At 38.1% G+C, this 18,207-nt stretch overlaps 1 protein-coding gene across 1 annotated transcript; it reads right to left on the bottom strand.

Annotated features, from left to right (window-relative positions):
* Positions 1 to 7,936: 7,936 nt before the first annotated feature.
* LOC138334301 (U4/U6.U5 small nuclear ribonucleoprotein 27 kDa protein-like) lies at positions 7,937 to 17,370 on the bottom strand. Its single transcript, XM_069282940.1, has 7 exons — positions 17,205 to 17,370; positions 12,477 to 12,503; positions 11,561 to 11,648; positions 10,518 to 10,591; positions 10,052 to 10,200; positions 9,057 to 9,118; positions 7,937 to 8,618 (listed from the first exon to the last, which is right to left on the bottom strand). The coding sequence occupies exons 1-7, from the start codon at positions 17,236 to 17,238 to the stop codon at positions 8,564 to 8,566; spliced, it is 489 nt and encodes a 162-aa protein (XP_069139041.1). The 5' UTR covers positions 17,239 to 17,370; the 3' UTR covers positions 7,937 to 8,563.
* Positions 17,371 to 18,207: the final 837 nt, after the last annotated feature.

The following is an 18,207-nucleotide window of genomic DNA, read 5'->3' on the forward strand; positions in this document are numbered from 1 at the left end:
TAAATAAATAATAATCCAGTTAAGGAAACAATTCCACATCTTATCGTTACCGTTTTATGGACAAACCATGCATGACCACCATCAAATAAAAGTAGCTACTGTTGTAGCGGAAAAGATATCACCTTCTGACTGACTTTTCCAGGTAAGGTAACATCTTTTCCGCGTCAACAGTAGCTACAGACAAAAGAAGCGTGTAGCTTCACAGTATTTCAACCTTTCCGAAACGGCTTTTAATTTTTAAAATGGGAATGTAAAACAAGATCGATATTTTTGTAGAGTCTTAAAAATTATTAACTTACCGTTAATACTACATTTATCATCACCTTCTGAACGATTTGATTAAAATAAATAAAATGTTAATTTTCATAACGCGGGTCGTATTATGTTTCCCGTCGTCGTCCTAAATACCGCGTGGTAGTTGACTATCACTACGCCAGACGGCAAAACAGCGAATTGTCTCTCCACTGTTTTCATTTACGCAGGAAATCTTGCATATGTTTGGTGTCGTAACCTTATTTTAGGTCATCAATATGCATTTTCTGATGTTATTAATGTTTTTAAGAAACCTTTATATTTTGCTCCGGAAAGGTAATGGGCCTTTAAACCTTTTTATAACCAGCACCGTTATGTAGAACGCTTCATGAGACAAGAATGGTAATTTGTTAATAAACGGATTTCAAATTCGTTTTTCAGTGGACCTTAACTATAACTGTTTGTAAGACGAAAATGTCCCAGTATCTGTATTTCAAAACGGGGGAACAAGATATGACACGACAGAGCAAGGCACATTGGGTAGTACTACTCCAACAATGTTAGAGGTAAAGCACGACGTTGGGTAGTACTACTCCAACAATGTTAGAGGTAAAGCACGACGTTGGGTAGTAGTACTACTCCAACAATGTTAGAGGTAAAGCACGACGTTGGGTAGTACTACTCCAACAATGTTAGAGGTAAAGCACGACGTTGGGTAGTACTACTCCAACAATGTTAGAGGTAAAGCACGACGTTGGGTAGTACTACTCCAACAATGTTAGAGGTAAAGCACGACGTTGGGGTAGTACTACTCCAACAATGTTAGAGGTAAAGCACGACGTTGGAAGTAGTACTACTCCAACAATGTTAGAGGTAAAGCACGACGTTGGGTAGTACTACTCCAACAATGTTAGAGGTAAAGCACGACGTTGGGAAGTAGTACTACTCCAACAATGTTAGAGGTAAAGCACGACGTTGGGTAGTACTACTCCAACAATGTTAGAGGTAAAGCACGACGTTGGGTAGTGTACTACTCCAACAATGTTAGAGGTAAAGCACGACGTTGGAGTAGTACTACTCCAACAATGTTAGAGGTAAAGCACGACGTTGGGTAGTACTACTCCAACAATGTTAGAGGTAAAGCACGACGTTGGGTAGTAGTACTACTCCAACAATGTTAGAGGTAAAGCACGACGTTGGGTAGTAGTACTACTCCAACAATGTTAGAGGTAAAGCACGACGTTGGGTAGTACTACTCCAACAATGTTAGAGGTAAAGCACGACGTTGGGTAGTACTACTCCAACAATGTTAGAGGTAAAGCACGACGTTGGGTAGTACTACTCCAACAATGTTAGAGGTAAAGCACGACGTTGGGTAGTACTACTCCAACAATGTTAGAGGTAAAGCACGACGTTGGGAAGTAGTACTACTCCAACAATGTTAGAGGTAAAGCACGACGTTGGGTAGTACTACTCCAACAATGTTAGAGGTAAAGCACGACGTTGGGTAGTACTACTCCAACAATGTTAGAGGTAAAGCACGACGTTGGGTAGTAGTACTACTCCAACAATGTTAGAGGTAAAGCACGACGTTGGGTAGTACTACTCCAACAATGTTAGAGGTAAAGCACGACGTTGGGAAGTAGTACTACTCCAACAATGTTAGAGGTAAAGCACGACGTTGGAAGTAGTACTACTCCAACAATGTTAGAGGTAAAGCACGACGTTGGGAAGTAGTACTACTCCAACAATGTTAGAGGTAAAGCACGACGTTGGGAAGTAGTACTACTCCAACAATGTTAGAGGTAAAGCACGACGTTGGGTAGTAGTACTACTCCAACAATGTTAGAGGTAAAGCACGACGTTGGGAAGTAGTACTACTCCAACAATGTTAGAGGTAAAGCACGACGTTGGGAGTAGTACTACTCCAACAATGTTAGAGGTAAAGCACGACGTTGGAGTAGTACTACTCCAACAATGTTAGAGGTAAAGCACGACGTTGGAGTAGTACTACTCCAACAATGTTAGAGGTAAAGCACGACGTTGGGTAGTACTACTCCAACAATGTTAGAGGTAAAGCACGACGTTGGAGTAGTACTACTCCAACAATGTTAGAGGTAAAGCACGACGTTGGGTAGTACTACTCCAACAATGTTAGAGGTAAAGCACGACGTTGGGTAGTACTACTCCAACAATGTTAGAGGTAAAGCACGACGTTGGGTAGTACTACTCCAACAATGTTAGAGGTAAAGCACGACGTTGGGTAGTACTACTCCAACAATGTTAGAGGTAAAGCACGACGTTGGGTAGTACTACTCCAACAATGTTAGAGGTAAAGCACGACGTTGGGTAGTACTACTCCAACAATGTTAGAGGTAAAGCACGACGTTGGGTTAGTACTACTCCAACAATGTTAGAGGTAAAGCACGACGTTGGGTAGTACTACTCCAACAATGTTAGAGGTAAAGCACGACGTTGGGGGTAGTACTACTCCAACAATGTTAGAGGTAAAGCACGACGTTGGGTAGTACTACTCCAACAATGTTAGAGGTAAAGCACGACGTTGGGGTAGTACTACTCCAACAATGTTAGAGGTAAAGCACGACGTTGGGTAGTACTACTCCAACAATGTTAGAGGTAAAGCACGACGTTGGGTAGTACTACTCCAACAATGTTAGAGGTAAAGCACGACGTTGGGTAGTACTACTCCAACAATGTTAGAGGTAAAGCACGACGTTGGGTAGTACTACTCCAACAATGTTAGAGGTAAAGCACGACGTTGGGGTAGTACTACTCCAACAATGTTAGAGGTAAAGCACGACGTTGGGTAGTACTACTCCAACAATGTTAGAGGTAAAGCACGACGTTGGGTAGTACTACTCCAACAATGTTAGAGGTAAAGCACGACGTTGGGTAGTACTACTCCAACAATGTTAGAGGTAAAGCACGACGTTGGGTAGTACTACTCCAACAATGTTAGAGGTAAAGCACGACGTTGGGTAGTACTACTCCAACAATGTTAGAGGTAAAGCACGACGTTGGGTAGTACTACTCCAACAATGTTAGAGGTAAAGCACGACGTTGGGTAGTACTACTCCAACAATGTTAGAGGTAAAGCACGACGTTGGGTAGTACTACTCCAACAATGTTAGAGGTAAAGCACGACGTTGGGTAGTACTACTCCAACAATGTTAGAGGTAAAGCACGACGTTTGGGTAGTACTACTCCAACAATGTTAGAGGTAAAGCACGACGTTGGGTAGTACTACTCCAACAATGTTAGAGGTAAAGCACGACGTTGGGTAGTACTACTCCAACAATGTTAGAGGTAAAGCACGACGTTGGGTAGTACTACTCCAACAATGTTAGAGGTAAAGCACGACGTTGGGTAGTACTACTCCAACAATGTTAGAGGTAAAGCACGACGTTGGGTAGTACTACTCCAACAATGTTAGAGGTATAGCACGACGTTGGGTAGTAGTACTACTCCAACAATGTTAGAGGTAAAGCACGACGTTGGGTAGTACTACTCCAACAATGTTAGAGGTAAAGCACGACGTTGGGTAGTACTACTCCAACAATGTTAGAGGTAAAGCACGACGTTGGGTAGTACTACTCCAACAATGTTAGAGGTAAAGCACGACGTTGGGTAGTACTACTCCAACAATGTTAGAGGTAAAGCACGACGTTGGGTAGTACTACTCCAACAATGTTAGAGGTAAAGCACGACGTTGGGTAGTACTACTCCAACAATGTTAGAGGTAAAGCACGACGTTGGGTAGTACTACTCCAACAATGTTAGAGGTAAAGCACGACGTTGGGTAGTACTACTCCAACAATGTTAGAGGTAAAGCACGACGTTGGGTAGTACTACTCCAACAATGTTAGAGGTAAAGCACGACGTTGGGTAGTACTACTCCAACAATGTTAGAGGTAAAGCACGACGTTGGGTAGTACTACTCCAACAATGTTAGAGGTAAAGCACGACGTTGGGTAGTACTACTCCAACAATGTTAGAGGTAAAGCACGACGTTGGTAGTACTACTACTCCAACAATGTTAGAGGTAAAGCACGACGTTGGGTAGTACTACTCCAACAATGTTAGAGGTAAAGCACGACGTTGGGGTAGTACTACTCCAACAATGTTAGAGGTAAAGCACGACGTTGGGTAGTACTACTCCAACAATGTTAGAGGTAAAGCACGACGTTGGGAGTAGTACTACTCCAACAATGTTAGAGGTAAAGCACGACGTTGGGTAGTACTACTCCAACAATGTTAGAGGTAAAGCACGACGTTGGGTAGTACTACTCCAACAATGTTAGAGGTAAAGCACGACGTTGGGTAGTACTACTCCAACAATGTTAGAGGTAAAGCACGACGTTGGGTAGTACTACTCCAACAATGTTAGAGGTAAAGCACGACGTTGGGTAGTACTACTCCAACAATGTTAGAGGTAAAGCACGACGTTGGGAAGTACTACTCCAACAATGTTAGAGGTAAAGCAGCACGACGTTGGGTAGTACTACTCCAACAATGTTAGAGGTAAAGCACGACGTTGGGTAGTACTACTCCAACAATGTTAGAGGTAAAGCACGACGTTGGGTAGTACTACTCCAACAATGTTAGAGGTAAAGCACGACGTTGGGTAGTACTACTCCAACAATGTTAGAGGTAAAGCACGACGTTGGGTAGTACTACTCCAACAATGTTAGAGGTAAAGCACGACGTTGGGTAGTACTACTCCAACAATGTTAGAGGTAAGCACGACGTTGGGTAGTACTACTCCAACAATGTTAGAGGTAAAGCACGACGTTGGGTAGTACTACTCCAACAATGTTAGAGGTAAAGCACGACGTTGGGTAGTACTACTCCAACAATGTTAGAGGTAAAGCACGACGTTGGGTAGTACTACTCCAACAATGTTAGAGGTAAAGCACGACGTTGGGGTAGTACTACTCCAACAATGTTAGAGGTAAAGCACGACGTTGGGTAGTACTACTCCAACAATGTTAGAGGTAAAGCACGACGTTGGGTAGTACTACTCCAACAATGTTAGAGGTAAAGCACGACGTTGGGTAGTACTACTCCAACAATGTTAGAGGTAAAGCACGACGTTGGGTAGTACTACTCCAACAATGTTAGAGGTAAAGCACGACGTTGGGTAGTACTACTCCAACAATGTTAGAGGTAAAGCACGACGTTGGGTAGTACTACTCCAACAATGTTAGAGGTAAAGCACGACGTTGGGTAGTACTACTCCAACAATGTTAGAGGTAAAGCACGACGTTGGGTAGTACTACTCCAACAATGTTAGAGGTAAAGCACGACGTTGGGTAGTACTACTCCAACAATGTTAGAGGTAAAGCACGACGTTGGGTAGTACTACTCCAACAATGTTAGAGGTAAAGCACGACGTTGGGTAGTAGTACTCCAACAATGTTAGAGGTAAAGCACGACGTTGGGTAGTACTACTCCAACAATGTTAGAGGTAAAGCACGACGTTGGGTAGTACTACTCCAACAATGTTAGAGGTAAAGCACGACGTTGGGTAGTACTACTCCAACAATGTTAGAGGTAAAGCACGACGTTGGGTAGTACTACTCCAACAATGTTAGAGGTAAAGCACGACGTTGGGAAGTAGTACTACTCCAACAATGTTAGAGGTAAAGCACGACGTTGGGTAGTACTACTCCAACAATGTTAGAGGTAAAGCACGACGTTGGGTAGTACTACTCCAACAATGTTAGAGGTAAAGCACGACGTTGGGTAGTACTACTCCAACAATGTTAGAGGTAAAGCACGACGTTGGGTAGTACTACTCCAACAATGTTAGAGGTAAAGCACGATGAGACACCTTTGATCATTACGTCGTATTGCACATCAAAAGTTTCTCAATATGGAGATCTAATATTATTGGATTAGGTAGTACCAACCATTTTACGGTTGGTAAAAAGAAAGCATACAAATATCGTCCAAACAGTTTGATATCTGTCGCGAGTAAAATTCTACCACCGACATGGACAGAGATGGTCTACAAGTATATGATCGACGTCATTTAGTTTGGATATAGATCTACAATAGTGAGACAGATACCTATACCTAACATTCAAACTTATAACGTAGAATTACCGAGACACGTTTTGTGTATTGTCTCGTTAGTAGGAAAGATTAAGTAATGCAAGATTATTCGTATTTACCGCATAGTGTAGAGTAGGTAATCTTATTCCATCACCTTCGCTCTGACCGAAAATGATACAACACATGAATCAACAAGAGATCCCAGACGGATCTTGGCGCCCACCGAAGAATGATCTACGGCTGACAATGGAAAGGGGATATTTTCTCTGCTTTTCAAACTTTTACCACATATTACTACATATGAAATTTGAGAAAGATCCTTTCAGTACTCTCCGAGTTATATAACACTATCAAACTTCAATTGTCAAAATCCAAGATGGCGACCTGTCGACCATCTTGTTTACCGGTCAGTTCCAAAATGCAATATGCACAACTAAGGCCCTAGGAAAACCTACATGTGAAATTTGAGCGAAATCCCTTCGGTACTTTCATAGAAATAGCAGTAACAAACTTAAAACTATCAAAATGCCAGATGACTACCTTGTGGCCATCTTGTTGACCGATCGGTCCCAAAATGCAAATGCACAACTAGGGCCCTAGGGGAACCTACATGTGAAATTTGAGAGATATCCCTTCAGTATTTTCGAAGAAATAGCGGTAACAAATTTTAACTATCAATATCCAAGAGCGCGGCCTGGCGGTCATCCTGTTGACCAAACGGTCCCAAAATGCAATATGCACAACTAGGGTCCTTGGGGAACCTACATATGAAATTTGAGAGATATCCCTTCAGTATTTTCGATGAAATAGCGGTAACAAACTTTAACAATCAAAATCCAAGCTTGCTGCCTGGCGGCCTACTTGTCGACCAATCGGTCCCAAAATGCAATATGCACAACTAGGGCCCTAGGGGATCCTACATGTGAAATTTGATAGAGATCCCTTCAGTACTTTTGGTGGAATAACGTAACAAACTTAACTATCAAAATCCAAGATGGCTGCCTGGCGGCCATCTTGTTTACCGGTCAATCCCAAAATGCAATATGCACAACTAGGGCCCTAGGGGAACCTACATATGTAATTTGAGAAAGATCCCTCAGCCCTTTTTGTGAAATAGCGGTAACAAGAATGTTAACGGACAGAAGGACGGACTACGGACGAAAAGCGATTTGAATTGCCCACAATCTAATTCAACCTCCTACAGATATAACCTTTTAGGTAATGCCCATCCCTCAACACCGCCTAGTCAACCAAGAGAAACTGCTGGTTGTCAATGACTTTTCTCCACAAACCTCAGTCTTCATGTGCCATCAATGTCAATTGCTATGGATAACGGTTTTTTCAACTTTTGAACCAAAACCTTAAGCTTAGATTTAATTGGGTCTCTTGAAATTTTCAATATCCAGCATATTTTTCTTTAAAATGATAGTTCATATCCATCACAACACTTGTAATCCTGCATTAATAAAGAAATAAATGATAACAGTTTTTTAACACTTGCACCAAACCTTAATCTGTGATATCCAACACTGACGCCAATGCCAGAGTGATTCCATAAGCCCCCTCTCTTCAAGAGGCAAGCTAAAAATGATCAAGTACACCAGACTTGTTTTCAATGCCAAATTTTATTTCTTACTATTACATTTAAACAAAGATTGCACTTTCAAAACATCCTATGAAGAGAAACACTATATTTGTATTTGTTTCTTTTTTTTTTAGCCAAACAAATCGTATCTATATTCCTATTGACATCTGATGATTTTTTTTTAATATACACATGTAATGTAGTAGGATATACAAAGTACAATCAAAAAGATGGAATTATACAAACAATGTTACATTAATTTTAAATACAGACATTCAGAGAGGCATTAGACTTTCGCTTTTTTAATACTGTAACTTTCAGATACAAGAGATATTGTTTATGTTTGATAACCAGATCTCACATAATTCTTCAAATGTTTAAAAAAAAACCAACAACATCTGCTCACTACTTCATCACAATTCTTATCATTGAGGTACAGTTCCAGTTTAACATATCTTTTTATGTCAAAAACTGAGTTAAACAATTTGTAAAATCTCTAAAACTCACAAAAGGACACTGAATCTGTTTGTTTGTAAAACAAAGAATTAGGTGGATGATTATACCACCAGAATGTTGAATCTCTGCCACACGACCTCACACAAAACCTTCCATACTGATGTACACACAAACTAAACACGTCTGTATAAATCATGCAATAAAATCCAGCGGCCTATTGAATCCTCCTCGTCTGTTCATGTATTGTCTGTAAAAGAAAGAAACTCAAACCTCAAATATGCTTTCACAAAAAATAACAAAACTAGAGAACATCCTTAACCATTCATATGGTGTTTACCAGAGCAAAAAATAACTGATATTTCTGTTATATCAAGGGGAAGATAATGTGCTTTTGAGGTGATTGTAACACCATTCATACTTTTTTTAATGTACAGTAAAAATGCTTTGATTCTACGAAAGAAGTAATTTTTGTATTTAATGTCTATCAATATTGTCTAGGTCTCTTAAGTTTGTCTCATTGCATGTTAGGAGAGGACTTTTTCAAGTTGAAATAACCTTTGGTCTATCCCTTTGTCTTTTGTTTGACATTGAAATATGTAAAAAATTTAAACAAATTTAGAAGAACTATACGTAAAATAGCAGTACAATGCGACGTTAATATAAGAAACATTCTGTATGAACAAACCTGTATCGTCGTTTTCTCGCCGTGTTTGCTACGTATATGTCATTGCCTTGGACTTTCTTCCCCTGCAGGAAAAAAATCAAATTTTATTATCTGACTGGTGCTTTTGCTGTATTTTGATTGGCCAATAAGTTTCTCAGAAGTAATCATCAACTGCGATATCAACCCCAAAATCGGCAGCAAAAAGCACGCGAGGTAACTGGACTCAGTCCAGATACCTCTCGCGAGTCCAGTAACCTGTGTCAAAAATAGATCGAGGAAAACTCCCTTGAAATGTGACGTCATAATCACTTTTGACGTCAAGTCGTACCCAAATATAGCATAACAGGAGTTTCCCTCATTCAATGACGTCGGGATAATCTATTGTGACGTTAATATTATAGTCGGCAACATACATGGCGGAAGGCAGCAAGTTCACTGCGATCAACGGTGACAACTGCAAACTTCAATTTATGGAAAACGTTCAAGAATGCCAGACGGGCTGCAGTTGATACAATATTCCAGTTCTACCAGTCTAAACCGTTAGCAAGAAGCATTTGGATATTTACCATATACTACATGTAATTGCTTTTGTAAACAGAAAGTTTGCAAATATCATCTTGTTTTTTGTAGTTTTAAAAGTCTTTTTGAAGAGCCGGCTTAATATCATGTAAGTGTCATATAATAAAACAGTTATCGACCTATTTTCAGGTGGATACGGTGAGTTATCAACCCTCGAAAATGATATAACCCTCGGCCTCCGGCCTCGGGATATATCACTTACTCGGGTTGATAACTCACCGTATCCATCTGAAAATAGGTCGATAATTGTATAATATCTACCAGTTAAAAAATAATCATAAAATTGGCAATACTTTTTTACATCTGTTTGATGTATAAAATCTAAGTCACCTAAATTAAAGGCAAGAACACTATATCTAATGAATTATATTTTCGTTGTAATTCTGTCTAGCAATACGAAACTGATGACAAAGACTGATATTTATCGTTATATTGACCTTTGTGGTATCAAATGAAACAAAGCCCATCGCTTTCATCATGGCCGCCTCGGACTTGACAATGGCAGCTTCTGCTGGTTCTTCTACCACTTCCACGTCATCGTCATCTTCTATTTCATACACCTCGTGGTCAGAAGTATAATCGACCACTACAAAAGATCAACAGGCGACTGAAAGTGACTACAGTGTATAACTATTTGTACAGTACAGATCACTGGGAATCTGGTGGTCATTATTGTTAACAGGCGACTGACTGTAAACGATAAAGTGACTACAGTGTATAACTATTTGTACAGTACAGATCACTTGGAATTTTAGGGTTATTATCGTTAACAAGTGACTGTAAACGATAAGGTGGCTACAGTGTATAACTATTTGTACAGTACAGATCACTGGTGGGAATCTGAGAGTTATTATTGTTGACAGGCGACTGTAAACGATAAAGTGACAATTGTTATTTTACTACCTGGTGGTTTGACTTGATACTGGTCATGTTCTGTGGACTTGCGTCTGTCTGATGTATCTCTACTTTTTCTTTCCCTGAAACAAGAAATGATACAAAATTATTTGAGGAGATGAAACTTGATTGAGTAGTTGTGAAGTAGAAAGAAAACTTAATTTTCCTTCAATTGTTACAAGTTTGGCATATTTAACTTTAAATACATATGTGTATCAGTAGAGGAACAGGGTAAATATATAATACTACAGGTAGATATAAAGTAGAGTTGTTACAGTTGTACTGTAGTATCAGACAAGGACATTAAGCCCTAGTAATTTATGTAGGATTTTTTCTCTGGAGTCCTGGACTCTTCACCTTTGAAAATGGTGAGTCAAAGACAAAATCATCAGTGAGTCCCAATTAAAATGTATGCAAGACTTTGGTACGATTTATATCAATTGTATCATTCTATTAGAAAAAACATGTTTTAAATTTTGACAATTAACCTTTATAATACACATCATATAGATTTCATAAAAATCGTTTACTTTAAATATGTCATCTAAGTCTTAACCAGTTGCACATTTGCAGACATTGCGAAATTTGCCGGCCCGACGAACATGTCCGGCAAAATTTGACTCGGACCGCCTATTTTAAAATTCACATTTATGTTCCGTCCGGCAAAATCTTGTTCGGTCCTGCTTACTCACAGTCCTTGCCAGTCCGAATGTCCGCCCATTTTTTTCAACTTTCACAATGTCTGCATTTGTGTTTAAAACATTTTGCTTATTTATTAGTTGCTCCCACTTAAAATGTCTTGAGTCTTAATTGACTTCATCAATGAAATCAGGACACATCAACGGACACAAACTATTAGAAAACGATACGTCTCAACTGAAGTGGAGACTTACAGGATGTGTCTGATAAAGAAATAGCTGAAGCCCCATCAAACAATCAATCAACTGTAATATCAGAGTTTCATGAAAGTTTACTTTTTTCGTTGATATGTTTTTTAATAATTTTAATAAATCTTTCCATATGATACTCATGATAAAAAAATGCAAAATTACCTGTGTCTGTGACTAGGTGACCTTGACCTGTAACGATCTCTTGATCTGCGCCTTGGTGACCTTGACCTTGATCTGCTTTTACGATGACCTAACAAATAGATAGGTGTCAATCAATATTAAAGTAACCTTTTTTTTTTTATCAAATCCATTCATTCCATACTGGGCATATCTTATATACATATAAGTCATTAAAGTGTACGAAAAATACCAGGTAGAGAAGGAATTGCATTTTAATCAAAATATTTGGATAGAATCAACTGACCAATTTTCGATTTAAATGAGATAAGAGTACTAGTTTTTTTCTTCTTTTTGACAGTCTTACTTTTTTTTTAAATCACTGTCTTTATTTCCTGTTGATGGTAAAATGACCTGCAAAGTGCTTTGGTCATGTCAAAATTTGGCTCAACTGTTGGACCTATAAATATAAGGTTTGATTTATACACCTGAAGAAGGGCCAAAGGTTCTTATAGTTCTCCCGTGGTTTTCTATTTTAAACTTTCAGGAAGGTTAAGAAAACCAGATCAGTAAATCAGGAAATTGATTTTTCTAATTTCACAATTGATTATCCCTGATTTTTTTTCTAATTTATCTATCAATTTTTGATTATAATTGATAATGGGCCCATGCCAAAACCAATGATCAACTTTGCATTTTGCTAAACCAAACTCCACAAATTTCCAAATCATTTAATTTTGTAAACAGTGATAAGAGAATCATACTTCATCATGACAGTGATTCAGCAATAATTAAGCTGCCACCTGGATATTTCTAGATCAAGTTCAGATGTTGAAGAAGAAATTAATTGTTTTAAATATTAAACTAGATTAAAAGTCAACATATACATGTATATATATGGATAAAGAAACATACTGTGTATGAATTTTTAATGTATGATATTTGTTTATGTTTTACTTACGCCTCCTTTCTCTTGAACGCCTTCTCTCTGGAAACAAATTTAACAGGTTTAAGGATAAGTCAAGAATATCAATTGTTTTTAATTTCATTATAAAACACTGTCACTGATATAGATTCATCGTATCTGGTTAATTTGTAGATATGTGTAAATTAAGCACAAGTGCATACATGTATGTAACAGGAGAAAAGAAAATGTAGCGGCCAGACAGGGATTTGAACCCAGGACCCTCCAAATGCTAGCTGAGTGCTCTATCGGCTGAGCTACCTGCAGCTGGTCACCGACGTTCGACCCAGTCCAATCCCGCTACATCTATATCTCATATATTGTAACTCAGATTCTTATTATAATTATATTCCTAGCCTAGGTAAATAGCTCTTTCATCCCTTCTTTTTATTTTCTAGTAATTATTTAGTGCTATACTGCAGTACACAATGTATATCTGTACATTATGGACAGTAATTTTAACCTTGATAAATGATTTGTTGTTGATTAGAGTGGGGGTACGTAATTTCGCACACTTTCGGCATTGATTTTAATGAATTTCAAATACTTTCATTCCAAACAAAAAAGGCTGGACTTACATCGGCAGATGTACAAGTGCTTCACAACACACGAGTATGTAACGGGATATGCGCAGACGTATCACTGCGCACGGGAGCTGTTATTAACTTGAGGTTAACCTGTAGTTGAACAGGTTTGAGGGACGTAATTTCGCACACCCCTCAAACTTTCTTGTTTTTGGAGAAAATAATTATTTTCAAACATTTCATGGACCAACAACATCGTTTACAAAGATTAAGTACAGTTCCAATCTTGAAATGACATCAAAACACAATTATATTTCTAAATGAAAAAGTGACATTTCGCTGCCATTTTCATTACGAAAAATGACCGCTCCCCATAGTAAACAATGTAAACGAAGTCAAGAAAGTCATAGGGTGTCCGCAGAAAATATCTGTTTTCCGCTTATATTTGATGGATTTTCATACGGGTTTTGATATATTCTAAAAAAGGATAGTTTCTCTACATATTTGTACGTGAGTCAGTCATTTATCACCCAGAATTATTTTATGTCAAGTGGTTTATTTTCTATAATTTTTTTTACTGAGATGGGCCGTATTAGATCTATTCCGATTTCGTTTTTTCAAAACAAACTTATCCTGAAAAGTTTAACTAAATATGACAAAATCACAGTGAGAGGCCTCCTTTAGTCACAACATAAACAACAGAGCAAATCTTTCTGACATTTAAAGGAAGATCAGGAAAAATCGTCAGGTGTGCGAAATTACGTACTGTGCGAAATTACGTACCCACACTCTAAACGTCAAATCATATTTGGTCAGAAACATATGTAAATCACTATTTTTGTCAAGTAGGGGTGATAATTTAGTCGCCATTACACTTATCGGTGTCTAAATTAGCATTTACAGAGTGCAGTCTAAGGCTAATTAAGATAAACATTACTTATAACAAGAGATCCCAGAGGGATCTTGGCGCCCACCAAAGAATGATCTATATCTGACAAAGGAAAGATGGATCTTTTCTCTACTTTTTAAACTTTTTCAAACATACTATGGTACATATAAAATTTGAGACAGATCGCTTCAATACCTTTTGAGAAATAGCGATAACAAACTTTGAATATAAAAATCCAAGATGGCTGCCTGGCAGCAATCTTGTTGACCGATCTGTCCCAAATCACAATATGCACAACTAGCGCCCTAGGGGAACCTACATATGAATTTTGAGACAGATCCCTTCAGTACTTTCTGAGAAATAGAGATAACAAACTTTGAATAACAAAATCCAAGATGGCTGCCTGGCGGCCACCTTGTTGACCGATCGGTCCCAAAATGCAATATGCACAACTAGGTCCCTAGGGGAACCTACATATGAAATTTGAGACAGATCCCTTCTGTACTATCTGAGAAATAGCCATAACAAACTTTAACTATCAAAATCCAAGATGGCGGCCTGGCGGCCATCTTGTTCACCGATTGGTCCAAAAATGCAATATGCACAACAAGGGCCCTAGGGGAACCTACATATTAAATTTGAGAAAGATCCCTTCAGCACTTTTTGAGAAATAGGGATATCAAACCTTAACTATCAAAATCCAAGATGGCCGCCTGGCGGCCATCTTGTTTTTCCTATCAGCCTCATAATCTGTATGGCACAACTAGGGACCAAGGGTAACCTCCATGTGAAGTTTGAACAAAATTCCTTCAGTAGTTCTCAAGAAATATCAATAATAACAAGGACATAGTCATTCAGATCCCCCGCCAATAGAGATATCAAAGCTGAAGTAAGTTTGATTGTGGAGACTTATGTGTATGAAAAAAAACAGGAAAAAGGAAGTTGAGCTAAAGAAAGATGGAGTATAATTCAAGTAGAGCGGGGCTGCAATTGTTGAATCAGGTATACAGCCTTGACATTTATATTAGACTATATACACAAAGATGGGTGGAGTTTTGCAAAGTAACATTTACCATTTACCATGATATTTTCAGCAATGTTTCCATGGTAGCGGAAAAAGTGCAAAAAATGAAAACCTAAAAATAGCAAAAGGTACTACTAGACCATAAAAAGAATGTGTCTATGAAGTTTCGTGGAAATATCTCTGCTGGTTTTAGAGTTATGCTCCGGAAATGAACCTGCTACAAAAATATGATATTTTCAGCAATGTTTCTATGGTTACAGAAAAAAGCACAAAAAGTGAAAACCTAAAAATAGCAAAAGGCACTACTAGACCATAATAACAATGTGTCTATGGAGTTTCATGGAAATATCTCTCCTGGTTTTAGAGTTGTGCTCCGGAAACGATTCTTACACAAAAATCTGCCATTTTCAGCAATGTTTCCATGGTTACAGAAAAAAATACAAAAAGTGAAAACCTTAAAATAGCAAAAGGCACTACTAGAAAATAAGACTAATGTGCCTATGGAGTTCTGTGCATATATCTCAACCGGTTTTCCAGTTATGCTGCGGAAACGAACCTAGTACAAAAATATGATATTATCAGCTATGTTTCCATGGTTACGGAAAAAGTGCAAAAAATAAAAACCTAAATATAGCAAAAGGCACTACTAGACCATAAGAACAATGTGTCTATGAAGTTTCATGGAAATATCTCAGCTGGTTTTAGAGTTGTGCTCCGGAAACGATTCTTACACAAAAATCTGCCATTTTCAGCAATGTTTCCATGGTTACAGAAAAAAGCACAAAAAGTGAAAACCTTAAAATAGCAAAAGGCACTACAAGACCATAAGACTAATGTGCCTATGGAGTTCCGTGCATGAATCTCAACCGGTTTTCCAGTTATGCTGCACTTAGCAGAAACGAACCTGGTACAAAAATATGATATTTTCAGCAATCTTTCCATGGTTACGGAAAAAGTGCAAAAACTGAAAACCTAAAAATAGCAAAAGGCACTACTAGACCATAAGAACAATGTGTGTATGAAGTTTCGTGGAAATATCTCTACTGGTTTTAGAGTTATGTTCCGGAAACCATTCGTACGGACGGATGGGAGATAATAACGAACTTCAACTGCCAAAATCAAAGATGGCTGTCTGGCGGCCATCTTGTTTTTCCGATCAGTCTCAAAATCTGTATGGCACAACTAGGGACCAAGGGTACCCTCCATGTGAAGTTTGAACAAAATCCCTTCAGTAGTTCTCAAGAAATATCGATAACAAACTTCAACTGCCAAAATCAAAGATGGCTGCCTGGCGGCCATCTTGTTTTTCCGATCAGCCTCAAAATCTGTATGGCACAACTAGGGACCAAGGGTACCCTCCATGTGAAGTTTGAACAAAATCCCTTTAGTAGTTCTCAAGAAATATTGATAACAAACTTCAACTGCCAAAATCAAAGATGGTTGCCTGGTGGCCATCTTGTTTTTCCGATCAGCCTCAAAATCTGTATGGCACAAATATGGACCAATTTTTCAAGGGGACCCTCCATGTGAAGTTTGAACAAAATCCCTGCAGCAGTTTTTAAGAAATAGTGATAACAAGCATTGTTTACGGACGGACGGCGGACGCAGGGCGATTTGAATAGCCCACCATCTGATGATGGTGTGCTAAAAAGTAATATCATTTGACTGAACTTAAATATAATACATAGATCTATTAGATTACAGTTACAGAACACTGGTAGGCCTAGGACGTTTTACTTTATTCGGGAACCTGTTCTACCGTTTTTAAAAGTCTTTATTTCATGTAGGCCTGTGAGGGCTTTGTTAAGGCTCGTCTGAAAACAATATAAAATCACCAAGTCCGTCTTTAATTCATAATCATATTCATAGGTCCAACCAATCGAAAACGGTCCAATACTACAGTCGGCATTTTAGATTTGTCTGATCTGTCTGTGACACAAAGGCCGTTTTCGATTATACGGTTTGACTGGTTGGACCTAGTTGTTCGTAGTAATTAAAGACGGACCTGGTGATTTTATATTGTTTTCAGACGAGCCTTGACAAAGCCCTCGCAGGCCTGTATCAAAAACTGCAGGTCCGTCAGGTTTTATACTTGAAATAATGACTTTAACCAACGGTCGAACCGGTTGTTCCGAATAAACGAAAACGGCCCTAGTTTTCCACTGGTGGGATAATTTTCTGTTACTTGATTGAATTTAAACACATCATATTGGCTCTATAACATCTTCAAAGTAAAAGTTGTCTGACTTAATATTACAACAATTAAGACTAAATATTGCTGTATTTACCTCTCCTTGGGGACCGTGATCTGCTTCTAGGCATCTTGTTTTCGTCGAGAAAACGAAAATGACGCTTGTGTCATTCACAAAAAAGGTAGCTTCCGTCATTCAAAATTAATATTTAAAAGCTAAACAGTCAAGTGATATATTCATAACATCCACTTAATGATAATGTAAAGTGTTTCAATAATTTTAAACCTTTACTTCATGTTACGAACTCCTTTATATTTTTCTTAAAAAAAAAAGAATGAGAAACAAAAAACAAAACAATCATGGGAGATAACTGCGTTTTAGTAGGTCCCACCACACTATTTCCAAAAGCCTCAACCAGTATTGTATAACTCCCTACATATGCACTTTAAACATGACAGAAAATATCATGTTAAGCAGAACTCTTTTTGAAATAAATGTTTAGTATTTCTTGTTGCATTTTGTTAACTTAAATACATGTAATTGGAAGTATTTAATTGAAAATATTTATGTCTCACATATACATTTATGGTCTATCAAGCTCCATGAAAGGGTGTGAAGATTAAATGTTAAAAGATTCTGATAATTAAAGGTCACAGATACATGAAGCTACACTTTACTGGTGTTAATCTGGTGTTTAATTTCAAGTTCCTAAATCAAACACATGTTTACAGACTGTACATGTAATTCAATTGCATGCTGCGCTCCAGTCATTGCAATCAGAAACATATGTACATATATGTACAATAGAACATCAATTGCAACTGTATGCACTGCATAATGTAGCTATGGGGACTGAAATCCTAGAGCTTGATCCATATATGTGGAAAACTTTTGTAAACTTTCATACTTATTTTTTTCAATTATAAATTACATGTATACTAAAATATGTTGGGGTAATCCTTCACTGTCAATCCGGAGTTGTAACAGCTAGCATCCATCATAGCTGAGAACTAACTACAGAGTACAACTTGTAGAGTTTATATATATATATACAATGTATATCTACTGTAAACTACAGAGTACAACTTGTAGAGTTTAT

The sequence above is a fragment of the Argopecten irradians genome, chromosome 11 (genome assembly GCF_041381155.1).
Source record: "Argopecten irradians isolate NY chromosome 11, Ai_NY, whole genome shotgun sequence".
Lineage (NCBI taxonomy): Eukaryota > Metazoa > Mollusca > Bivalvia > Pectinida > Pectinidae > Argopecten > Argopecten irradians.

What these genes read in the sequence shown, in the direction of transcription:
- LOC138334301 (XM_069282940.1), bottom strand. Translation starts at nt 17,238, where the DNA reads ATGCCTAGAAGCAGATCACGGTCCCCAAGGAGAG. An exon ending in GTATCAAGTCAAACCACCAG is followed by an intron (nt 10,201 to 10,517) that starts GTAGTAAAATAA and finishes GATCTTTTGTAG; the next exon opens with TGGTCGATTATACTTCTGAC. An exon ending in TTTCATTTGATACCACAAAG is followed by an intron (nt 9,119 to 10,051) that starts GTCAATATAACG and finishes TTTTTCCTGCAG; the next exon opens with GGGAAGAAAGTCCAAGGCAA.